The sequence below is a fragment of the Podarcis filfolensis genome (genome assembly GCF_964270895.1).
Source record: "Podarcis filfolensis genome assembly, chromosome: 15".
Classification (NCBI taxonomy): domain Eukaryota; kingdom Metazoa; phylum Chordata; class Lepidosauria; order Squamata; family Lacertidae; genus Podarcis; species Podarcis filfolensis.
The window spans coordinates 24916973-24943907 of NC_139618.1; the positions used below are offsets into that span (position 1 = coordinate 24916973).

General features: G+C 44.0%; 1 protein-coding gene across 1 annotated transcript in view; it reads left to right on the forward strand.

Annotated features, from left to right (window-relative positions):
• SIK2 (salt inducible kinase 2) overlaps nt 1–26935 on the forward strand; it is an 82045-nt gene that overhangs the window by 12547 nt on the left and 42563 nt on the right. Inside the window, 1 exon segment of the mRNA XM_083588409.1 lies at nt 3965–4028. Coding sequence (XP_083444535.1) covers nt 3965–4028 — 64 coding nt within the window.

Consider the following 26935-nt stretch of genomic DNA (forward strand, 5'->3'; position numbering starts at 1 on the left):
TGTTCTTCTTTGCACGCGCGCGCGCACACACACACACACACACACACACACACACCCAATCCAGTGTCACAGGCAAGATTTTCGTCGTAAGCACAAGTTAAGCATAAATTAAGTCTCCATCAAAGCTTTTCAAAGGCCACATGCCCTCCATTAAACCTCACATGTCTGATGGCAGGGCACATGCAGGAATCGGTCCAAATTATTATGTGATCAAGCATTCATCTCTATATCAAAGTTAAAGCAGTGTTGTTTGTTTGGTGAACTTAGCTTTTATTTTGAGTAGGTAGCTGTTTGAAATGCGAAAAAAAATATTAAACTGAAGCTGAGAGTGGGTATTCAGATTTTGCCGTTCTATTTTGCATTTGGTGCCTTACATGAGCTGAACATCATAATAGAGCAGGGGTAGCCAATGTAGTGCCAGATGTTGTTGGTCTTAAACTCCCATCACCACTAGCCATTAGCCATGCTGGCTGGGACTTATGAAGTCCAATGATATTTGGAGGGCATCTTGTTGGCTGACCCTGCCATACAGTAAACGCGTAATCAAATATAGATGCTGAATATGTGGATAAAGGATACAGTTCAAGAATACTTCCCGAACTATGCCTAATGAATTGAACAGAACTTATTCCAGAACACATCTGCGTAGAATAAAATGCCAGTAGATTATATCCAATGTAAATTTAAACAGGAGTTTTAGTTCTGAGCCATCTTGTATGCTCTGTGTCCCAGTGACATTAATGGATTGTTCCCATTAAGTGTTGATGCCTCAAGCAAAATAGGAACCTTCCTGCTGTTTAAGAGGGAAGATTTGATTTAATGAGGTCTGTCTTGTTAGTTTTAATTTTACCATCAGAAATAGTCTAGTGGTTCAGCTTTATTAAATCAAGTCTTAATCTTGACAGCAACCTATAAATCAAGGGATACAATTCTAATAGTATGAAACAAACGTGTTACTTTGGGTTGTTGTTTTTTAAATTAACCTGGAGTTCACAAAGGAGAGTTGTTCCAGTACTCAAGAGAATATAACAACTGTCTTGTGGTCTGCAATCTTGATGTAAAAGTGGCTAGTTACCACCACTCATACTTCCCCACCCCAAAACAATCACCACTTTTCAAGAATTTGCAGTTTTTATTAATAAGCAACCTCCTTTTAAAACTCCCATGCATGTTGGGATTGCAGGTAGACGTTACTGCTCACAGGTCAGCTAGGAGCCAAATGTGCGTGCAAACAAGAAATGTATGGTGACTAATCTCATATTGAGCAATAATGAGAGGGTATCACACTCATTCCTATTATATACTTATATAATGATTTCATATTTAAAAGAGGGAAGGGAGAATAGGCTAGGTTAATGGCAAGGTTAATGTGACCTTTTCCATTTGCTTTGGACACCATAGCAGATAGATCCTACCGCTTTGGGTTCCCTTTTTGTTTCTATCTGCCTGTGAATCATTCCCCTCCAAGGTAGCCACCATTAGCCTTTTCTGCAGGAAAGGAAGGCAGAAAGCATACTGACCTGCCCCTCTGTTGGACGGAGGAACCTGGTGCATCTCCTAGCACCGCCCAAGAAAACCTGCAAGAGAGACCAGCAGGAGCTAAGTTAGTGGGGAAACTTAGCAGCTTGGGCACCACACCACCTCACTTTTCTCCTGAGAAAGGCCACTGGGGAGCTTTCAGGTATAACCTTACCACCAAGCAGCCAAGAAACCTTCCTGCAAGAAGGGTGGGGAGTTTGCTACCTTGACTTCTTTGAAGTATCTCTCCTCCAGCAACCAAACCCTCCCAGTCTTGGAACTGGGGAGAGGGCAGAGATAGCTGCTTAAGCATTAGGATGATCCCTGCCCACCTCTACAGCTTCAGATTTGGGGGAGTGACTGATTGCTTGTCACCCTTACCAGAGGGTGGCTGCACAGTTACCTTGGCAATAGAAAAGGTTGCCACCTGAATTCTGATACCAAAACTGTTCACTTGGGCAGGACGAACTTGATTACGGAATCCAGGTTAAATTCTGGTCATGCTTTGTTGATGGTGGTACAAAATAATGTTATGACTTCTGGTAATTCACTAATACAATTTATTACAATTATTAAAAGCATTTCTATCTTGACTTTTATTGGTAAGCCCATTGGATATTTTAACATTAAATGAACTTAACATTCATTTAGTGCCAGCAGTGCACTCTCTGTCATGATGGTTTGCAATCTGTATTAGATTGAGCAGAGGCAGAGGCCAGATTTGGAAAAAGTATTTGAAATTCTCAGGAGATGATACAATTCCACAGCATTAGCCCTGCACAGAGCTGAAAAATAGTTTGCGTTCCTAGGTGCCAACATCACATTTTTTTGTATTCAGTTAGGGTCACTGGTAAAAGAAGCTTCATAAAAGAGTAGAGAGGATGTATTAACTGAAAATACAAAAAGCTAAAATCTATTGTAGCATCAGAGCTCGTAGACTAGCTTTTTGCTTAGGTTTATGTGGATGCCTAAGAATATGTATTGTAAAATAACCAATTTAAAAAGGAATCTTAGTTTCAAGAATGAAAAATCCTGATCAGCAGTTCAGAGTTTAAGGAGAGTTTATTCTGCAATCTCATTCTATGAGCTGTTAAAAAAGTTACCAGCCAGATAACCTATTCGGTGAGAACTTTGAGGCTCACTTTGTGTTTTGTCTTGTTGCTCACAACAACCAGTGACAAAGCAAGGCTTAAAAGAAAGTGTCCAGGAAAAAGACAACAATGTAATGAGAGGATAATCAGGGGTCAACATACCTTGGATATGTATGTAAAGATATTTGAGTTCCTTTTTTTAATTAACAAAAATAATTAAAATAAAATAAAAATAAATAAACTTAAGTAGGAAAAAATGCACAAGGAAGACTTAGCATGCCGTGTGTGAATGAATGAATGAATGAATGAAGAGTAGAATGCACCATTTGAACTTCCAATCATTTATTTGCTTTTGCTTTCTTGTGTTAATGTCCTTTGTCATGGAACCCAAGATGGTGTATGTGTGGTTTCCAGGTGGCCACCCATCCAGGTGCTGATTTGACCCAGACCTGCCTTGCAGACCTGCTTAGCTTCAGCAGTGCAGCGATCTCATGTGCATTCACATCATACTCATGTAGCAAGGGTAGCCAATGAGGTGTCCTCCAAATGCTGTTGAATGACAACTCCCATTATCTCTCACCATTGGCCATACTGGATGGGGCCAATGGGAATTGTCCATTAGCATCTGGAGGAGCACCACATTGACTGTTGTATAATACTAAGGAGGAGAACATGGCTGTCAGACAGGAGCATTCCCATTACTAAGGGATGCGTATACACCACTGTACATTGTTATTAAGGTCCCATTTGTTAGATATAGCTTTTGATTTACATTCATGTTGCTGTTTTATAAGAGTACTTACTCAGCTTGACCTTCCCGGAGAGAAGGCCTGAATAACAATGATTCTGATATTGTATAAGTGGATTCTCATGATTCATCAAACTCTTGAGACCCTGTCTCCAAGATTAAGAACACATTGCATTGTGGTTGTTTTTTCTCTTTTTCCCTCCCACAGTATCTGTTAGTTACCTTAGAGCATCATGAACACCGATGCTAAGACCCCAGATGCTGTCTAGTCTCCTGGTAATTTAGGAGTTGAGCAAAGCAATTGCTTGGGTGTATTGGCTGAAGTCCTACTGCCTTTAGACTAAGTCTTAAAATTGGTCCTGGGAAATCTCAACATCCTCTTAGCGAACTTCATGGCCAGGAAACAAAGACACTGTCTAGGCACTAATTTAAGGAGCTGCTTAATCATACTTTTAAATTAGAATATTTGTAGCATGAGAATATTAGGCTTTTAAAGGCCACCTGTGATGTGTTTTAGGAGGCAGGGGTGTTGTTGAGAAATTTCTAGGATTTTGTTTTTAAAAATCTTTTCGCCTATTAAACTAATGTGTGATTTTTCCATCAATAGGTAATGGAGACCAAAAGCATGTTGTACCTTGTGACAGAATATGCCAAAAATGGAGAAATATTTGGTAAGTCTTTTCACTTAAAAATAGCTTGATAGTTTATTTCAGCAGCTAAATACTGTGAGTTGTGGGAGGATTGTTTTCATTCTAAAAATAGAAGCTTTAGATCAACTTTTTACTGCACTCACTTCTCTTTTAAAGGAGGTTTTCATATAAAACTAATTCATGAGCATTACGTCATCTCTTGCTCAGTAGGTTAGTAAATAAAACGTGTTGTAGGCCAGTTTGTCATTTCACAATAGTGTTGAATCTTGGCAGTTGAAAGTTGTTAAAATATTAGTATATTTCCAATCAGAAAACTGGTTTTCTTGTCTTTCCACTTATCTATTATTGTTCTTATATGGAGTTCTTATCATTTAGCCTTGCCACTGAACAAATAGAAGTTCCCTGTCCTGTTCCTTCAGCAGCTCCTGACTTTCAGAACCTGTGGAGGAACCTGCTGGAGATGAGGAAGGGTTTCCATAGGGAAGAAAATAGCCCCATACCTTAGAAGGTTGTTGCTAAGCAGCAGGCCTGTAGGTGTCCAAAGAGGGCAGGGGCTTCTGCTTTCCTGCACAGATGTTATCATTGGCCCCTGGCTCCCAGAACTCTTGGTGGAATAAGTTTCTGGAAGTGCTGGGAGAACAGTGGTGTAAAAAGAAGTCCTCTTCTTTCCCCTACCTGCTTCCAGCAGTACCCCAAGGCTTTTTTTTTGAATAATGATACATAATTTTGGTCCAGGAGCAGAGTTCAGGAACCTGGTATATTGGGATAAAGAACCTGTTGACATCTCTGGGGAATCAATAGCTTTTTGTTACCTTTCCTTTGGATACTTCATTGATTTTATTCTGCATTTTAGTCAGGGAGGCAATTGTACATTCCCAGTACTTAATTACTGTTGGGTCCCAGTATCATTATACACAGTGATTCTGCGGAGTCTGCCCCTTTTGCAGTTTATACTTTGACAATATTTTCTCTGATGTACAATGACACCACCCCCAGTGTGCCCTTCCCTGTTCTTTCTGTAGAGTTTGTATCCAGAGATAACTGTGTCCCACTAGTTCTTTCTTATGTCACCAAATTTCCATTAATCCCCCCTATATCCGTGCTCTTTCTTAGTACCAAGTACTTCAGCTGGCCAGTCTTGGCTTTGGCATTGTGTTTACCATATGGTCCTTTGGGATCTTTGAATTGCTATCATGTTCCTTGCACTTGAAATGCCTAGTTCTTCTCTCTCCTTTGAGCAATCATGAACATTTTCACCTTCATCCCTGGAGGATAATTTGTTCTGAACTGGATGTTCCTCAGCTGCTGTTGGCTTTCCAATCTGTTTAAAAGATGCTCTGCCACCTTTTCAATTCAAAGCACCAACAGTCTGGTTCCATCCTGGTTCAAGTGGAGTCCTTCCATTTTGTACAAGCCAGCACCTAACAAATCAATAACCTTTTCCTAACACCACCATCCCACCCATGAATTGAGACTGCACCGCTGTGTATCTTGCTCTCTGCATGGAACAGTTAGCTTTTCTGAGAAAGCTGCCTTGAAGCTCCTGGCTTTCATCCTCCTATCTAGTAACCTAGATTTGTTTTTCTAAACACCAGGACAGCATGATTACAGTTCCCCACATCACTGGTGCCAAGAGGCACCATAAGCATTGACTTCTCCCCAACACTGTCTAACAGGCCATCAAAACAACTCATAACATATGCAGCCTTCACACCAGCCAGGCAAGTCACTATGCATTGACCCCCATTGCTTATCTAATTATGTCCCTAATGTTCAAATCACCCACTAACAAGAAGGTTATCATCGGTGTGAGAGGATAGCTGCTTAGACTATCCCCCAATTCCCGGGATTATTTCCTGAGAGTGACATCTTCCTCCCAGAGACCATTATTCACGGTAACAGCAGAGAAGCTTTCGCCTTGCGAATTGAGTTCAGGTATCACAACCCTGAAGGCCTTGGCTACTAACCTCTGGCTTTATCAGCTTCTTCAGGTCAACCACCTTGGCCTCAAGGGAACAAACTCATTCCCTGTGGGCCAGGAGCTTATTGCACTGAACACCTACCCACAACTGCATCCAGCAGGCAGATAGTCGTATAGTCCCCACACTTGATCTTTCATGTATAGCAAGCTTAGTTATTGAAGTCTATCCATGTCTTAGTGGCAGGATCTCCTCCTAGGGAGCAGTGGGCCAGAAATAGTTCCACCAAAGAATCAGAGCTCATGTTCTAGTAAGTAAGTTGTGGTCATTGATGACTCACACCATGGTAGAAAACATGGTCCATGTGAATTTTCAGGATTGGTGCTGAATAAGATTGTTCAACCTCTGTAACAAGATGGCTGTCTCTTTGCTCCATGGTTTATTTTCTGTTGCTGTTTGCAAGTTTTTGTGGGGTTCTTTAAAACCTCATAAAACAAAAACCTGTGAGATAGATGTTCTGTTGTGAGCACACATTTGAGTCAGGGTCTCTGTTATCACCAACTGAAACTCAGAAAACTCTGGTCATTATTCAGTACTGATTTAAACTCAAAAACAAGCTCTCTGGAAACCAAATGTTCTGGCAGTGGTGGCCTTAGAAGAGACTAGGTGAATTTGAAACCATGCTTATTTAATTTCTAAGGTGCTTATTTAATTTCTAAAATGATGATTATGTCTCTATGTGAATTCTGCCTATCTGACCTAGAAACACTTTCCCATCATTGCCTTATTCCAGATGTATAAGGGCAGATTGTTGTTAGTGGTAAGAGAAAAGCACTGCATATGTTCAGGAATACTGTATTTATTATTTTGCTGGATTTTTATTGCAGCAGTATAGGCTTAAATGGAGCACTAGTTGTACAAGAAAGTTATGGAAGCTCTTAGGGGAAAGATGTTGAAGCATTATTTTGAGCTGGCTTTAATCTACTTAATCCACCTTCGTGTGTGGTGGCGGGATAGGATAACCCTTTGGGTGCCTTCCAGACTTCCATTTGGTTTGGGCAAAAATATGGCAGATGATGGATGATACAGCTAAATGAAACTTCCTCATATACCATGTATCTCAGGCATGCGTTACAGTATAATGCTTCCAAGCCCATGGTTTGAATAATGAATAATTGTGCGTTAAAAATTGCTGCAGATGGAATGTTCTGGGTAGCTTCAACTTCAGAGCAGCATTTTTGGTTTACTAGAGCCAGTGTGGAGTATAGCTGCTAGAATGTTGGATGAAGATCTGGGAGACACTAATTCCAAGTCCTCACACAGACATGAAGGTCACTGGGTAATCTTGGGCCAGTTGCCATCTCTCAGCCTAGCCTATCTCCCAGGATTGTTGGGATAAAATGGTGGTTGTTGGAAAACCCATGTATGCCACCTTGAGTTCTTTGCAAGTACAGATAAAATACAAGAAATACAAGAAGCAGAGATAAAATACAATAAGGAAATAAATGAGAGTTCTTCTGGGAAAGCACAATGATATGTGGCGGTTTTATTTATAGTCTATTGTCATAATGTTCTCCCTGTTAGATGTAACCATGTACAGTGGTACCTCAGGTTACAAACACCTTGGGTTACAAACACTTCGAGTTACAGACTCTGCTAACCCGGAAGTAGTACCTTGGGTTAAGAACTTTATCTCAGGATGAGAACAGAAATCACACGGCAGCAGCGGGAGGCCCCATTAGCTAAAGTGGTACCTCAGGTTAAGAACGGTTTCAGTTTCAGAAATGACCTCCAGAACGAATTAAGTTTGTAACCAGATTTACCACTGTAAATCGTTCACACCAGTTTCTGTGTAGCCTAAATTGGGACAATTTCAGTTATAACTTTCATACCTCGACAGCAGGATGGGGTAAAGTCCCTTGCTGGTTTTGAGGATGTTGTGTGTTGTGGTATTGTACTCCTTTAATATCCTCCAATATGGCAGTGTGGCCCTCTAGATCCTATCCCTGACCATTGGCAGTGCTGGCTGGGGCAGATGGGAGTTGGAATCCAACAATGTATAGAGGGCCAAAGATTCCCCACTCCTTTAAAGGTCAAATCTTACTGTGCATACTTGTGTTAAGTAAATATCACATGCTTCTCTGGCATAGTATGGAAGGCAGAATTCCTTGGTTCTGGCTCACTACAAGGAAGGTAGCCTGATGAAGTACTCCTTGCTTTCTGTGCCCTGAAGTGTGAAATGTGAGCAAGTCCCTGCTGTCCTTTCTTTGCAGTCTGTATCGTCAGTGCTTAGCAGAAAATCCCATGGGAGGAAATTCCAGTTTGCGAGGACAAAGCCCATGTTCTTTTATTTTTGATCAGTTTCTCTTTCTGCAGTGGTGGTAGTTAGATTATATCTGTGTAGTGTAAATGAGATTTCCTGTAATTCAAGGGTGCGGAACCTTTTTCACTCAAAGGCTGCATTCCCTTGTAACCAGCCTTCTAGGGGGAGCGTGCCGATGGGGGTGGACCCCAAAGTGGTGTTGCCAAAGTGGGCAGGGCTAACTCACACATCCACAAAGCCTGCACCCCTCATTAATTTTTTTCCTCACCCACACTTCCATTCATTAGATGTACAACTTCCCACCACCACAAATATGGTTGGAAGTCCCCCCCCCCAAGTCTAATTGTAATGGGGGTGCATTTTCAGTGTAAAAGTCATAGGCCAACTTTTCCCTCCCCGATTGCAGCCCATCAAATGTCTTTCACACCAAATACAGTGGTGCCTCGCAAGACGAAATTAATTCGTTCCGCAAGTTTTTTCTTCTTGCGAGTTTTTCGTCTTGCGAAGCACGGTTTCCCATAGGAATGCATTGAAAATCAATTAATGCGTTCCTATGGAGACCGCCTTCAGACCAGGTCCGGGGACAGTCTGTCCCCGGACCTCTTCTGAAGGCTGGCGGGGGGGAGAAGGACTTTTCTCCCCACCGCCAGCCTTCAGAACAGCCTTCTGAAGGCTGGCGGTGGGAAGAAAAGCCCTTCTCCCGCCGGCAGCCTTCAGAAGAGTTCCCCCAGGGCTGCCTAGGCTGCGGATAGCAGCCTGCTGCCCCGCGCGAGGGGCGCTCTTAAGCAGAGCGCCCCTCGTGCGGGGCAGACATTCGCAGCTTGGGGAGCCCTGCAGGACTTCCCCGTAGGGCTCTCCAAGCTGTGGATAGCAATCTGCTGCCCCACACGAGGGGCGCTCTTAAGCAGAGCGCCCCTCGCGCGGGGCAGACATTCGCAGGTTGGGGAGCTCTGCAGGAGTTCCCTGCAGGGCTCTCCAAGCTGCGGATAGCAGCCTGCTGCCCCGCGCGAGGGGTGCTCTGCTTCAGAGCGCCCCTCGCGCGGGGCAGACATTCGCAGCTTGGGGAGCCCTGCAGGACTTCCCCGCAGGGCTCTCCAAGCTGCGGATAGCAGCCTGCTGCTCGCGCGGGGATTTCCCTGTGGGCTTTCGTCTTGCGAAGCAAGCCCATAGGGAAATTCGTCTTGCGAAGCCGCTAAAAAATCGGAAAACGCTTTCGTCTTGCGGGTTTTTCGTTTAGCGAGGCATTCGTCTTGCGGGGCACCACTGTATAGGTTTCAAGAAGCCCTCCTGTTGGGTTCAGTTGGTGGTGGGGCAAGGAGAGGACGCTCTGGACCAAGTCTGGAGTCTCTGTGGGCCAGTGGTTCCTCATCTCTTCTGTAACACAGTGGCAATTATATTTAATGAGGTTAAGTACCAATAATATAGGGACACAGATGGCACTGTGGTCTAAACCACAGAGCCTAGGGCTTGCCAATCGGAAGGTCTGCAGTTCGAATCCCCGTAATGGAGTGAGCTCCTGTTGTTCGGTCCCAGCTCCTGCCCACCTAGCAGTTCAAAAGCACATCAGGTGCAAGTAGATAAATAGGTACTGCTCCAGTAACGACATTTCCGTGCACTGCTCTGGTTCGCCAAAAGCGGCTTAGTCATGCTGGCCACATCACCCGAAAGCTGTCTGCAGACAAACGCCGGCTCCCTCAGCCTATAGAGCGAGATGAGTGTGCAACCCCAGAGTCGTCTGAGGCTGGACTTAACAGTCAGGGGTACCTTTACCTTTATATTTACCAATAATATTGTATTTCTATAATTGCTGAACATCGTGTGAATGTTCTTAGCCAGCTGCATGTATACAAGTAGAAAGGGGCAAGGCAATCAGTGTGAAGGGATATAATGCCTTTGTGTTTTCATTTTGTCCCCCAATGTTTCAATCATTGAGGTGTTGGAATGGTATCTTTATGAAGTCCAGTGAAATAAACACTCTTGACTAAGGTAACGAACTTGAACCCTTTTGATTTAAAACATTTCAGATAGATTCTAAACTAATAACCATGCAACCAATTCCTCATAAAATACGACTTTAGACTTAAACATAAGACTTTTTGTACAACAGCACCCCAATCAAAAATGTCACATGCAGGCCCTTTGGCACATCTGAAATTGTTATTTGGATCATGATACTTACCTCTCAATTTTATTATAACTCGGCTTTAAAAATCTATGAAAAAACGCACTTTCAATACCATATCCAAGGAATGGCTTAATAAGCTGTATATGCTGGCAGTTGTATCATATCAAATTAAATACACTCCTACACACACACACACACACACACACACACACACACAAATTCTCTTTACACACAGGTGTAAATTTTTAAATTAAAAAGCTGTTGGTAGGGTTTATTTTTTCATTAGGCAAAGAACTGGATGCTGTGGAGGTGACTAACAAAAAGCTGTTCATCTTTTTAAGAATAAGTTATTCTTTATGTATCTCCTGCAGATCAAGAATGTAGTTACATCATCCAGGAACTGGATAGAATCAGAATTCATTCCAGAAATCGTGACTCAAAATTGGCTTCATGTCTAGAACTATTTGCTTGCTGATCTACGTTAGACATTTTAGAAAGGGCAAAGTGACACTGCAGCAGTAAGGAGATAAAATCATTGTTAACTTACTGTCATTATTATAATTTGTAGGCACTTGGTGGTGATTCAAGTTGTCAAGGGTGAGGAAGGGCCTAGCTTGGTAGAAAGGGAGCCCGTTGGTTGCCAAGAAGAGGAGCTAGAATAAAGTTCACTGGCTTGTGGTAATGAGACCTCCAATGATTGGAGAACAGAGGAGGTGGTGGCTGGCTGATGATGCCATCTTGTTTGTTTAGTGGCTTGGCTTTTAAGCGAGGCTGAACTTGCAGCAGTTTGGTTTTTTTAAAGTCTGTTTTAGTCTGTCTGTATTTTCTCTAAAACTTTATCGTTGAGCTGTGCTTGTCAGTTCCCTGGGTGTTGGTCAGTCAAGTGTCTACTAAAACTTTGTGTAAGAGCCAAAAAGGAAAACTGGTGTTGATAACAAGACAGCAAATAAAAATGAAATTGCCTTTTGCAGGCAAAAGACTTCCTTGTTTTCCGCCATGTATTTAATTGGGTGATTTAAAAGAAAATAAATTTGCCATATATAACCATTGAAATGCAGCCCTACTTCATGTCGTGTATTAAGTACAGTACTCAAAACTGCTGCTTAGCTTTCTGGCTTTTGCCATTGCAACTGGGCACTTAGACATTTGTATAGTCAATAATCTTTGTACATTTGCAAAGGGTCTTTTAAACAGCATCTTCTGTTTCTTAAGTTGACCTCTATGTCTTTCTCTCCAGCTCTTCTACCTGAAACTTTAAAAAATCATTTAAATCTCTTCCTTTGCTGCCAGCCTTCAGTCATCTGATAATTATAAGGAGTCTGTTCTGCAGTAATGTATCATCAGATCTATCCATCAGTGTTTGGCTATTTCACTTGGGAGAAGAAACCTACAAATTGCCGTATTCTAAATACACCTTCTGCGAAACATAAGAAGATAGGAATCAGACCAAAGGCATTCTTTTCTCACAGTTGCCAAACAGATGCCAATGGGAAACCTGCAAATAGGGCATGAGCATTGTAGCATTCTCCTGCATATGATCCTCAGCAACTGGTATTCAAAGCAGTGTTAGAAACTCAGATATATACCGTATTTTTCGCCCTATAGGACGCACTTTTTCCCCTCCAAAAATGAAAGGGAAATCTGGGTGCGTCCTATGGGGCGAATGCAGGCTTTCGCTGAACCTTGGAGAGCGAGAGAGGTTGATGCGCACTGACCCCTCTCACTCTCCAGGCTTCAGGAAGACATCTGCAGCCTAGGCACCCTGCGGGAGTTCCCACAGGGCTGTCTAGGCTGCGGATAGCAGCCTGCTTCCTGGAGCGCAGGGCGCGCTGAAAGCAGAGCGCCCGGCACTTCGGGAACACATCCGCAGCCTAGGCAGCCCTGCAGGAGTTCCCGCAGGGATGTCCAGGCTGCGGATAGCAGCCTGCTTCCCGGAGTGTCGGGCGCCCTGAAAGCAGAGCGCCTGGCGCTTCGGGAACACATCCGCAGCCTAGGCAGCCCTGCGGGAGGTCCCGCAGGGATGTCCAGGCTGCGGATAGCAGCCTGCTTCCCGGAGCGTCGGGCGCTCTGCTTTCAGGGCGCCCGGCGCTTCGGGAACACATCCACAGCCTAGGCAGCCCTGTGGGAGGTCCCGCAGGGATTTCTAGGCTGCGGATAGCAGTCTGCTTCCCGGAGCATTGGGCGCCCTGAAAGCAGAGCGCCCGGCGCTTCGGGAACACATCCGCAGCGTGGGGAGCCCTGCAGGAGTTCCCCGCAGGGCTCCCCAAGCTGCGGATAGCAGCCTGCCGCCCGGCAGGCAGGGCGCCCTGAAGCAGAGCGCTCCGTGTGCCGGACAGACATCCGCAGTGTGGGGAACCCTGCAGGAGTTCCCCGCAGGGCTCCCCACGCTGCGGATAGCAGCCTGCCGCCCAGCGGGCGGGGCACCCTGAATCAGAGCGCCCCTCGTGCTGGGCAGACATCGGCCAGCCCCACAAGCTCGGGGGACAGCAGGGAGGCGCAGCGCCGTCATCCCTCTGTTCCTCGACCTGGTTCAGTTTCTCCGACCTGCTTTTGGGGGGGGGGGAATAAAGGAAAAAAAAATTCCTTTATTTCCCCCTAAAAAAACTAGGTGCGTCCTATGGGACGGGGCGTCCTATGGGACAAAAAATACGGTAAGTTAGGCGCCAAATGGCTCCTTAAACCAAGGTTACGGTTTCCAAAACAGAAAGTCTACTTGCCATTTTGGGGCAAGATGGCTCTTAAGTCTTCTTTTTCAAATGATGGACTGGATGTGATTGATTATCAGTTAAACATCTGGCTGGTTCAGATGACAATCTTGAGCTAGTTTAAGAACTTTGAGAACTGAAAGAAGAAAAGTCACATTATCTAGGGACAGTCCACATATATATTGGCCTATTCCTACCTCTTTTTCTTAATGATGACACACACCATTCATAACGTAAGAATATCCTTCACAACTGTGAGCACGGCAGTGCGGTGGGGTAAGTGAAGATAAGCTACAACAGTTAACTAGAATGTTGTTCGCTGCTGCTCCGCAGGCTGCACAGAAAAGCATTTTGGTTCCTGAAATTCATTCTGATCATGCACATAAAATATAATTGATAGAATTCTACAGGATGGGGTATTAGTGTTTGAAAACAGTCAAGATTCAATGATCTCCAGGCATGCCCCTCCAGATGGTGGAGCCATACAGGTGCCATATGTCAGGTGCCATACAGGTGCCCAGGCATCTTCACTTGGTTGCAAGTGGTCAATATCCAGGTGTAAAATGCACCTGGCTAATTTTGGACACTAATTCAAAGGCATGTTGCCTCTGACAATGGAAGTAGAGAACATAGCTATCATGGCTGGTAGTCTTTGACTGCTTCTCTGTGATTTGTTTAATTCCCTTTTAAAGCTCTCCAAGCTGGTGGCTAGCACTATATTTTGTGGTAGCAAATTCCATAATTATTCAATAGCTTGGTTATTTGGTCATAGAAATGAGGGAACCATAAGAGGGGTGTACATGAAGCAAATGGGCAAGGAATATATGAGGTCCCATTTATGTGGTTTCCCCCATTACTCCAAATGAAATTTAACCAATACTTGTTTGCTATGGTTATGCTGTTTTTATACAATGCCCTCAGGGTCAGAATGGTCAACTTCTTTCCCCGTCAGAAATCCTAAGCATGTCAGTCTCATAAGACATTGAATTGAGTCTGAATAATACTGTGATTGTGCTGTTATGGACTTAAAACTTATTTTACAGTGTGAATCCCTGTTGACAGCGGAACATGTTGCTTTTGGCCAAGATTCAGAGCAGAGAATTTCTGTCCTCAGCTTTGCTTTTACAAGTGGTCTGTAGTTGGACTGTGCACAGCGCTTTAAAAAAAAAAAAAAAAGAACTAGCAACATGCCCCGCTGCCACCAAGACTTCATTGAAATAGGGATATTTCTTAGGTGCATAGTTATCTGAAAAGACCTTAATTGCAACTATGAAACTGTCCAGTTTAACTGCTTATTGTATCCATTAATCATAGTGCTAATTACTTTTATTGCTTCCCACAACTGAGTGACCTGAAGTTATTTCTAAGAATAAAATACAGTAACACAGTAACACAGTAAAAAAAGGAATAAACGTAATCAGAGTAAAAACATCAGATCAGATATATTGAATTAAACCAGCCTGCCTTGAATATTTAAATATGTCATTCCTACTCCACATTAACATAATCAGAATGAAAACTGGTATCTTCATGGTCCAGAAATTTATGTAAGAGAACATAGCTTGCAGTGTTTTTCAGTTTTAGGGATACCACCACCAAACATTCCCAGACCTTCAGATTGTCATTCAGTAGCTGGGAATTTTGTTCTGGGGTTCCTGAGTCAACCTCCCATTTTATGTACAGTATGTATTATGTATGTATTTCCCACCTTCACCCTAATGTCCCAGGGCAGGTTGTAGCATTAAAACGCAATATTAAAAACAATTTAAAACAACATGCAACCAAAAACATATACCCCAAGTATTAAAAGCCAGGGTAAAGAGCTGCATCTTCAGCATTCTTCAAAAGCTGTATAAGGAAGGTGCCAGAAACAGCTTTGTGGGGAGAGCGTTCCACAGCTTAGCAGCCACCAGTATAGAAAATAAATAGATAGATAGATAGATAGATAGATAGATACCGTATTTTTCGCACCATAGGACGCACTTTTTCCCTCCTAAAAAGCAAGGGAAAATGTGTGTGCGTCCTATGGAGCGAATGCAGGCTTTCACTGAAGCCTGGAGAGCGAGAGGGGTCGGTGCGCACCGACCCCTCTCGCTCTCCAGGCTTCAGGAAGCTATCCGCTAGCCATGGGAGACCCAGCTCTCCCACGGCTAGCGGAGTGCTGCATTAATCCCGAAGCTTGGGGCGTGCGGAGCTCAGCGCGCCCCAAGCTTCTGGGTGCCGGCAAGGTCTCCGCTAGACGGCTAGCGGAGACCTTGCCGGCACCCAGAAGCTTGGGGCGCGCTGAGCTCCGCACGCCCCAAACTTCGGGATTAGCGCAGCGCTCCGCTAGCCGTGTCTAGGCTGCGGATGGTAGCCTGCTTCCCGGAGCGTTGGGCGCCCTGAAAGCAGAGCGCCCGGCGCTTCGGGAACATATCCGCAGCCTAGGCAGCCCTGCGGGAGGTCCCGCAGGGCTGTCTAGCAGCCTGCTTCCCGGAGCGTCGGGCACCCTGAAAGCAGAGCGCCCGGCGCTTTGGGAACACATCCGCAGCGTGGGGAGCCTTGCAGGAGTTCCCCGCAGGGCTCCCCACGCTGCGGATAGCAGCCTGCCGCCCGGCGGGTGGGGCGCCCTGAAGCAGAGCGCCCCTCGCGCCAGGCAGACATCTGCAGCGTGGGGAGCCCTGCAGGAGTTCCCCGCAAGGCTCCCCAAGCTGCGGATAGCAGCCTGCCGCCCGGCGGGTGGGGCACCCTGAAGCAGAGCGCCCCTCACGCTGGGCAGACACCCGCAGCGTGGGGAGCCCTGCAAGAGTTCCCCGCAAGGCTCCCCAAGCTGCGGATAGCAGCCTGCCGCCCGGCGGGTGGGGCGCCCTGAAGCAGAGCGCCCCTCGCGCCGGGCAGACATCTGCAGCGTGGGGAGCCCTGCAAGAGTTCCCCGCAAGGCTCCCCAAGCTGCGGATAGCAGCCTGCCGCCCGGCGGGTGGGGCGCCCTGAAGCAGAGCGCCCCTCGCGCCAGGCAGGCATCTGCAGCGTGGGGAGCCCTGCAGGAGTTCCCCGCAAGGCTCCCCAAGCTGCGGATAGCAGCCTGCCGCCGGGCGGGCGGGGCGCCCTGAATCAGAGCGCCCCTCACGCTGGGCAGACACCCGCAGCGTGGGGAGCCCTGCAGGAGTTCCCCACAGGGCTCCCCACGCTGCGGATAGCAGCCTGCCGCCCGGCGGGTAGGGCGCCCTGAAGCAGAGCGCCCCTCGCGCCAGGCAGACACCCGCAGCGTGGGGAGCCCTGCAGGAGTTCCCCGCAGGGCTCCCCACGCTGCGGATAGCAGCCTGCTGCCTGGCGGGTGGGGCGCCCTGAAGCAGAGCACCCCGCGCGCCCGGCAGACATCAGCCAGCCCCACAAGCTCGGGGGACAGCAGGGAGGCGCAGCGCCACCATCCCGCTGTTCCTCGACCTGGTTCGGTTTCCCTGACCTGCTTTTGGGGGGGAAATAAAGGGAAAATTTTTTTCCTTTATTTCCCCCCAAAAAAACTAGGTGCGTCCTATGGTGCGAAAAATACGGTAGATAGATGAACAAATAAAAACAAATTTCCTCTTCTTCCCAGGTGATGGTTATTCTTTTATCTCACTTCCTAATTCCAGGTCCCCAAAAATTCTAATTAGTGAAACTAGAAGATACTTGACTTCCCAAATGCCATACATAGCTAATCTTGAAATACCAAAACAGCGAAGGTCTTTCACCTTGGCCCATTGTCAGGCCCTCCCTTCAGCAATTCAGGAAGGCCATTATAGGAAGATAGCATATGAGGAAAGGAAATGCCCATGTGGCTCTGGGCAACAGGAAACAACGGAGCATGCCCTTCTTCAATGCCAGTATTATATAGACATTCGAGCCAGGTTTATCCAGCCCATCCTATATAGATTCCCAGGGCGATCAGAACAACACAACATCTCCCTATTACTACAAGACAAAAGCCCACAAGTCACATATTCAGTCCCCAGATTCTGTATAGCTGTTTTAACTGGTCTTTTAAAATTCTTCTTATTAGTTTTTATTCACCCATTATTTATGCTTAATCAAGTATTCTATGTATATGTTCTGATTCATGGTTGGTTTTTGCTCTCATTTATTTAATAATTATTCGCTTAGATTCATACTATTTATTTAGATGTTTTGCTTATGCTGGTCTGTGACCAAATAAAGTAAATTCAATCATTCACTTCCTAATTCCTTCCATCTTACCCTACTATCCTCCCCCACCAAGTTTTTGGTGCTTGCATTGACCCAGCCAGAAGGCTATGGCATGACCAGGAAATGGGGCAGGCACATGAGGAGGTACTCGACAGGCAGTAGCACTGAGGCCCACCTGAAAATCTTGGCCCACTATTTGAAAAACACTTTTGTCAGTTGATGTGCTTTGCAATATTGGCTTATTCCAAATTCTTCCACATGTGTGACTACTCCACATAGGAGCGTGCTGCTGATACAGGAAACTGTCTTGCTTCCAAGTGAAAGGCCTCTTTGTTCCAGCTATTGTTCTCTCTAAGGTCTGAGGAGATTTCTAGTTTCTGCTGAATTACCCTAAATAAAACTACATAAGGAAGGTGAAATGTGCCTGTAATATAAGTGTAAAGCAGCAGTATTGAGGCTTCTCAGAATAAAATATTAAGGAAAAGAAGTTTAGATGCAACAAACCAACTAGCTGGTTTATACATAACAGGATGTTATGGTTTGTTTAAGCCACCATTTATTTACATACCACAAGTTAACCACAAACAAACAAACAAACAGTGGCTTGATTCTCCAGACTTTACTTTCTAGCTGCTATTGCTTCATGCCTTTGTAGTTTATTAAGTGTCATCGGTGGTCACAGGGCACTGGGTTCAAACACAGTGCCAAACCATAGTTAAAATTGATCAGGCCCTGTTTTGGCACAGAAGCTGCTTTGGTTGCCCTGTATGTTGGGAAAGAGATAGGGGAAATTTGTCCTTGCTAATTCTCCTCAACAAGATAGTATGGCTTCAGATTGTGGTTTGCTGGCTGTAAACAAACCATGGTTAAGCTGCTGGGCAGGGTTCGTACATAACATTTGTTGTAACTTGTTGGCATCTATCTGTCTTGAGAAACAATGGAAGAGTGCTAATAAGGCCAAAGGAAGGCACAGTCACTGATTTTCGAGTGTAAAGTTGGAAAATGTATATATCAAGTACAGTATTTCCTCTTTGTACTGAATTTGTTTATTATTATTTTTTTAACCTTGCTTACCATCCATCAGAAGGCTGCAGGTTAAGTGTGTGACTAAACATGGTTGCTACAGGTTTGCTTCGTGTTTCCCCCTTAAGATGTCTTCCCCGCCTGCATATATTGGTAAATCGGCTCTTTCACTTGGTCTTACAATATCCCTAATAAGCAAGCCGTCATCCTTGGAGAAAAGCTGCAGCTTAAATTATTATCTTGCAGTCGGCTCTTCCAAATCTCCTTAAGAGCAAGGTCCAGCTGGTATGTAAAAATGCCTGTGGTGAGCAGTAGCTGCTTGTCATCATCACCTTCTAGTTGGCTTCTGTCTAGAATCCTGTTCAATTGTACTTGTAATACAAGTTAACACCCAACAGTTCTATCCCAGCTGGAAATTTTACATATACTACTGAAAGCTGAAAAGCACCAACAGCATTTGGAAGCTTTGTTTCCTAAAGCAAATGGTCAGGCTAGGTTTTAATTGCCTTGCAACCTCCTTTAGCAGCAATCTTTGCTATGCCTTCATCACAGCCTAACCTATAGTTCTGCCTTTGTCCCTGTCTGTATTTTAATGTTTCTGTTTCTGGTGTAGCATCTAATGCATTATAGATGTTAAATAAATGTATATTGATGATTTTAGGCAGGAACCATAGCCCGAAACAGAACAATTCTGATACAGGAACATGATGTAAAGTTGGAGTGTCAAACATCAGCCTGTTTATCTGGCTCTTTAGTGTCCCCAGTATTTATTTCCTTTTAAAATATTTCAACTCTGCCTTTTGGCCCAAAGACCTACAAGGCAGCTCACAACGCCAATAAAAGCAGTCTGCAATAATAAAATGAGAACTGGAACAGAATTTCGCAGGACAGAGTCATGACATAAAAGACAAGGGAAACTAATGAATTGCAGTGGAGTAAAAAGGTCTTAAAAGCTTATCTGAATACCAATAATAAGGTGACTAATTAGACTCCTGGTGGAAGAGAATTCCATAACCTGTGGGCAGTGTACAAAATTTGACCAGGCGCCAGGCACATTTTGCACTTGGCTAATGGCCACTTGTGACCAAATGAAGATGCCCTGGAGCCAGGAGGCATATGCTTGGGATCCTTGGATCTTGAATGTTTTCATACTAACAAGACATTCTGTAGAATTCTACCCCTGATATTTTATCTGCATAATCAGAAATAATTTCAGGAACCAAAAAGTTGTCTGGCCCCAAAATGGCAACTAGAAATTTGTTCGGCAACTGTAGCCCTGTTTTAAGGAGCCATTTGGTGCCTAGCTTATATATATGAGTTTCTAACACTACAGCAAAAGTGCTGGTCCTGCATCCTGGCCAGTTCAGCAGCATGTGGAGGAACATGACAAACTCAAAGAGTGGGCTGGTCCAGGTGGGAAAAGACAGCCATTTAACATTGTCTATGTAATCATGTAGCACACCAATGGAAAACCTTTTTCAGCTCAAGGGCTACATTCTCTTCTGGGAGCCCCATGTCAGTAGGGGCAAAAGTGGATACAGCGATTTATATACATTTTACCTTTGTACAGTACGTTAACATGTGCCTCTCTTTGCTCCATTCAGACAAGCAGGAGGCATCATCAGAATGCAAGGACACATTCCAGGCAGGCAAAAATATTTCAGTTGAAAGTAAGGAAAATATATTTGTACAGGCTCCGCAGCAGCAAGTACAAGGTCCAGAAATCAAGATTCTAAGATACACGAGCAAGGCAAGAGTTTCATAACTGAATGGAAGCTATGGAGAAACCCTGACAGTTCTCACTCCCCACCCAGTATGCAGGACTCTCCTGCCCTATGAGCATAGCTGTCAACTTTCAGATTTGAAAATAAGGGATCAGCAGCCTCAAAAATAAGGGATCAGCAGCCTCACCTGTCCCGGGGACAGTCTACGGGATATCTAACAATCCGGGATAGCAGCGGGAAGCAACAGGAAACGGCGCTGGAATAAGGGAATTTCCTGCAAAAAAAGGGAAGGTTGACAGCTATGCCTATGAGTCTGCTACTTGCAAGCATACACACTCGCTCTGGGTGTGTGCTTCTGATGTCACCTGAGCATGGCAGCTGGTTCTTGATGCCCCTCTGCCCCCAGCTCTTGCCACCTCCTGTTCAGCACCACTCCAATGAGTCTCAGTGCTTGGCAGGAGGGGCGGGGGAGAGAGCTGGCAGATAGGCTTCCTCCTCCGACATCTATAGACACAAGGGGAGGAACTCGGCTCCTTCCTCCTGCGTCTCTGACTGCCAAATCATGCCAGGAACTGCTGGAACCAAGAGGCTCATGCCATGCCTAATAATGACCTGATTTGACCTGGCTTCTCCAGGAAATCGCACAGCTGATGCACAAGCTAAAGCGGTGCGAAGGGACTCTTAATACTGGCTGTGACATCCCTGCTACACACTACATATTTCAAGCGCTTCCAGGGCCAAGAAGCCACAAAGAGCAAGCCTGAGTGCTTCATCACAGGTATAGAAAATACAACAGTGTATTGTGGAACCTTAAAGACTAACAATTTTGTTGCATAGGTTCTAACCCAGAGAAGCTTAGGCTATAATAAAAATTGTTAACTTTTAAAGTGCCACAAGACTGTGTTGTTTTTATTGCTACAGACTACACAGCTACCTGTATGGAAAATGTAGAAATGGCCCTAGCACTACTGTTTGAACTGCCATATGTACTTATTGGAAGCTTCAGTCTACAGGACAGCCAGGGTGCTTGTGTAGAGACAGGCAGATAGTGGCCTAGCAGTGGATCCTCTTTCAAAGACGCTCTTTTTTCCCTAACTTGGCAATGTTTTTACTGCTTGGGGTATAGGCGAGGAAGTAAACATTGGCAGGGGGCAGTTGGTGGAATCAAGAAGAGGAATTTGCAGAGCTGAGGTTCATCTAATCGAGTCAAAATTGATATTTTTGGCGAAAAAGTACAGATGCAACACTTAGACATTTGCTTGATGGGAAAATTGACATTTCCTATCTTTCGCATCCCCTAATGCAAAGTTTGTGTCTGATAAATTGTGTGGTCTTCATAGCTCATCTGGTGAATGGAAAAGGACACAATAAGCAAAAAATGTGAGGGTGCAAGGAAAGATGATTTCTGACAGCATGTCAATGAACTAATCCTGTCAAAATTGCCCTGCTTAGTTTGAGGCTTCCCAAACCTGTCGCTATTGAGAAATTAAATTTTCTAGGCCAGCTCCGTTTGGCCCACTGCAATTACATAACCTGTTTGACTAAAATCTGTAAGTAAAACCATTAATCAGATCTTACGATGAGATTATTACAAACAGAAGCAGGGCTTGCAGCCATCATTACATCATCTCCCTTCATTTACATTAAAAGCAAATGCTTTTTGTGTGAATTCATCTGAGCTTTTGTGCAGGGAAATTCCTATCTTGGTATTAGTATCAGAGCCCTGTGTTTATACAATACTGCTTATAAAAGTGTATTTTTCAAGCTAGAATACCCATGTCTAGTTAATTAAGTATATTTTAAAAGGAAAAGAGAATTTCTATTCCCAAAGTATGTGGCAGATATATTTTTCCAAAATGCTTTCAAAGGCAATTTTAAATAATTAGCATTAAAAAAAACACCTTGTTAAATTCAAAGTGTACTTCACTGTGTATATAGATAAACATCATTAATTCAAATTAATTCAAGTCACCATTATGTTAATCATCACAACCTGTACCATAATGCTAGGAGTTTGTTGCATAGACTTCATCAATGAAGGACCCCTGACTTGCTTCCTCTTTGTAGAAGACTCTCTGATCATGTCAGTTCAATAAAATATTTCTGGCAATCTGTACAAATAAGCAAAACACAAGCAATAAGCTTCTCTGTTAATATACAATATGAGCATCAATGATGGAGAGGTGTATAGAGTTTGATGTTTTATTTATCTTCTCTGTCCACTGTTGTAGATTGGTATTAAGCAACAGTTCGTGGGTTTTTTAAAATGCTAATCAGAAATAGTACATCAATAAAGCTAATGTAGTTCCCGTAACTTCCTGGCTCCTTCTCAGTGAAAGAAATATTTGTTTACTAAAAGGTAAAGGTAAAGGACCCCTGACAATTAAGTCCAGTCGCAGACGTCTCTGGGGTTGTAGCGCTCATCTTGATTTACAGGCCGAGGGAGCCGGCGTTTGTCTGCAGACAGTTTTTCCGGGTCATGTGGCCAGCATGACTAAGCCGCTTCTGGTGCAACCGAACATCGAAACCAGAGCAGCACACGGAAACGCCGTTTACCTTCCTGCCACAGCGATACCTATTTATCTACTTGCACTTCTTGGCGTGCTTTTGAACTACTAGGTTGGCAGGAGCTGGGACCGAGCAAGGCTCAGTGGTTTAGACCACAGTGCCACCCACGTCCCACTTGTTTACTAACGTGTGAAAATAGTATGCCCATTTTGGGTATTCCAGTCGTAGGTATACTAAACTGTAGTTGAAACACAGATTTATTTCCTTTTTAATCTTCTTGAAAAACAAGCTTTGGTCTGCTGCAGATTAATCTTTTCAAATATTTCAAGTGGGGAAGAGCTGTGATGGAGCATCTGCTTTGCATGCAAAAGACCTCAGCTTCAAGTCCCTGGCATCTGCAGGGATGGGTGAGAGAGACCCTTGTCTGAAACCCAGGAGTGCTGCTGCCTGTCAGTGTAGTAGACAATCCTGAGGTAGATGGACTGATGGTCTGACTGGATAAGGCAGATTCCTGTGCTCCTGTGTGTTTATTAGTTGTTGCTTAAAACCCCTAAAGGAGATCTTTGTCTTTCTGTGTATATATACATACACATGCATGCGTTTTTTTCACTCTGCTTGACCTTGGTTCTCTGCCTGTTCTTATGACGAGGGGATGGGGTGGGTAAGCAATTGGTTTGAGCATTGCAGGCTTGTACTTGGTCTAAGCCTCTGCAGAGAACCTTGACCTCAGGAGAACCTGCTCCTTAGAGCAATGCTTCCTTCACTTCTAGGTTATTGCCAAAGTGCTGAACCAGGAATACAAGAAGCTGCTACACAACCACACCTTTGCTCCCTTTAAAAAAAAATAAATCTGCACAGGATATCAGAGTAGGCAATGGTTATTTAGCAAAGATGTGTCACATGGCTGGTGTGCATGTGTGCTCTCTGTGTATGTTATTTCTTGGGAAAGAGCAGGATTTAGTGCCTGCCACCACATAGGTTGACTTAGGTAATTTGTCTTTACACTTTGCAAAATAACACCTCGTTGCAAAGAAAATAAGAACTTGAAGCTGTTCAAAAGAAACAACAAATGAATCTTCTTTCAGTTGTTGAAAGCTGAAGGCAGCGATGAGTAGTGCTGTTGACAAAGCTCTTTGTCGTGTCTTACAGAGTGAGCAGAGAGAGAATTAAGGAAACTTTCTGAAGTAGTCAGCAAATTATTGCTGCAAAGCTTGAGATGTGTTCATGGCGATGCAAACAATTTATTCAGCATAATGCTGCACATGTTGGCCTTGGTTTTGCTTTGAAATTACACTCTACAAGTAGAATACTTTTAGTTGTCATTTATTGTGTAGGTCCTATTATTAAGAGAAAGTTGGTTAAGATGATTCATTAAGGAAACTTTAGGTATTTGAAAGATGTATAAGCTTTATACTTGTGGTTGGCAAAACAGGTGAGCAACTTGCATAACACAACTAGATACCCCACTTCAAAAGGACTAGCCCACAATCCACTTTTCTTTTTCAGTATATGTGATACTGTTTCTTGTAGGACTAATGTAACTTACCAGCATCTCACATCACATTAAACCAGCACTTTTATAGTGTAAACCATTGTTTGCTTTAAACTGTGGTTTTAGTGTGACATGGAAGCCAGGTCAGTGTTTTCACTTGCTGTGTGTGTTTTATGTCAGAGTGGCTTCAGTCCCTTCTACCCACAGGAGCATAAATAAGGGTGGCTCTATCAAAAATATCTATATAATGGGGGAAGACAGCACTTTGTGTATGGTCACACATACAGCATATTTATCGGGTTGGAAGTTCAGCTCAATTCAGTGGGATTCATAGGTTTTGCATCCGTTTAGTGTCTGTAATACAGCCACTCTGTTTAGAGAATAATTGGGCATATATGTCCAACACAAGACTTATTATAGTTCTTTTGAAGCCTTCCTTTTCTCATGCACTTGCAGTAGTCACCATCTACCCTGTTGACCAAGCAGAAACCCTTGGCTCCTTCCTTTAAATCCCCTCTCTTTTTTGCTCTCCATATCTAGTCTCTTACGTTGTGTTGCTTCCCTTTGCACAGCCTTCCAAAACTACTACTGCCCTTTCCTCTCCTTCCTCTTCAGGGAAAACTCTGGCTCACACTTCATTCATATCCCACCTGGTCAACTGCAGCCTTCTCTTTGCCCTTCACTTGTCATGTCTCAGCCCTATCCAGGGCTCTACCGCCAAAATAATTTCTCTTGTCAATCAAACCATGTGACACCCCTCCCTCAATCTGAATGCTGGCTTGCTAACGCTTCTGGCACAAACTCCTCATACATACTTACAGCCCCCTGTGGCCTTGACCCTCCTCTCTCTCTGCCCTTGGGTCCAAGTGTATATCTGCCATTGTCTATGACCCACCTTTCCTGGGAAGCCGTTGGGGGTTGTCCTGAGCCCCTGCTAATCTAAGTCCAAATACATGTAACCAAATGACATGCATCCTTCCCTTGTTTACACTCACCTCCATTATCCACCCCTTGATATATTGTCTCTCCTATGTTGAGCTTCCAGATTGCCAGCCCTTTTAGATTGCCAGGGAGCTGCCTTTTTGATAACCTGCAAAACACCGTGGCATTATCGTTTCACCTCAAATACCATTTTCTTCCAGTCCATCACATTAACAGTAAACTGATGAACAGACGTTTTAAAAAACTAATGCCCTGTGGGATATCTTGTGCTTTCAGCATTTCATCCCTTCTCTTCTCCCCCACTCCTTCTTTAAGACTAATGTTGTTTTTGAATGGGCGCTGACACTTAACTGAGAGTTCTCACTGCAGCCTCTTAGAACTGCCCTAATTTTAAGATGTTTATAAAATCTTCTTACGTAATTGTTACCCAAGTCTCCCTCCCTCATGCACATGCACCATAAACACATCCCCATCTTCTGGATTGATTATTGTAATGTATATTGTATTCTAACATGTCAAGACGATGGTGGAAACTGTCTTATTCATTAAGTGCTTATACTAATGGGATTCTAAATGGGGATCCACATCTCTTGTAATCTATTGAAATATTATTTGTTACTGTAGCTGAACCCTTTTTGATGTAGATGTTATTTTTCTAAAAATTCCACTACTGTGGCTGATACTTGGATGAAATATTATGTTAGGGTTGTCGCCAATGACATTTTACTCGGGGTAGACCCATTGAAATGAGTGGATCTGAATCATGTCCTTTCATTTCAATGGGTCTATTCCCTGAGTATGACTAACACTGCATACAACTCAGTGTGTTCCACTTGAATAAATATGCATATTTATCTGCAAAAATGTGCAAGGAAGGACTGTGATGGGGAATGACATGGGAATGCAGTAAACATGAGAAAGATGGGGCAGGGGGAGAATGTTTGCGTAAAAAGTTCAAATGAATTAATTGGCCTGTTGTTGCTGGAAGGCAGCCGCTCTCTGCATAGCCTTCCTCCAGGACCAACAGAGTAAAGGTACTGTGAGCAAAAGGGCTGCTTTGGCTTGAGAAACACTTTGTAAAGAGGAATACTGAAAGTCTGACATTCAGGGAAATCCCTGATAGATTTTCTCTGGTGAGATTCCAATCTAGTGTAGTTGTGGTTATTCTTATTACTAAATATATGCTTATGAGAAATCTAAATGTCCACCAGAAAAATACTCTTGGGATTTGTGCTGAAAGATCAGAATTCTGCTTTTGTGTATGCTGATAACAGGTTAGAAGAATGACCACATGTTCAGTAAAGATTATTTATTTTCAAGCAACATATAATAGACTCTTTGTTTCCTCCTAATTTATAGCAACCTGCTCTGGGATAGATGCAGTAAAGTCCAGTGCAATTATTCTATAGCAAGCAGATTTCATAGTTTTTTCCTTGAGGTTCTTTGCCAACTCTGTTCTGTACCATAAACAGACAGCTTAGCTTACTGTAAATTAGACTTGTTCTTTGACTTTTTTTGAATTTGAAATATTGCTGGAGGAAAATATTTGTTCCTACTCCCTGTGTATTAAGTTTCATTGTGCAAGTTGCAAGATGTAGAATGCTGTTTTTCTTTGCTGCTAAATTTCCCCTCCAGCAAAGTGTGGATTGCAGCCCTTGTCCATTATCTATCTGTAGCATCTTAAAAGTATTTCAGTCATCAGTTAGTAATTGTTAAGGCTTCATTCATCACTTGCGGGTGAATGGAAAAGCAAGAACAGCTAACACCCTCTCTCATAATACAGTACTAGAACACAGGGTCATCCGAAGAAGCTGCATGGTGGGAGATTCAGGGCAGAGAAAAAGAAGTACAGTGGTACCTCAGGTTAAGAACTTAATTCGTTCCGGAGGTCTGTTCTTAACCTGAAACTGTTCTTAACCTGAAGCACCACTTTAGCTAATGGGGCCTCCCGCTGCCACCGTGCTACCGCCGCATGATTTCTGTTCTCATTCTGAAGCAAAGTTCTT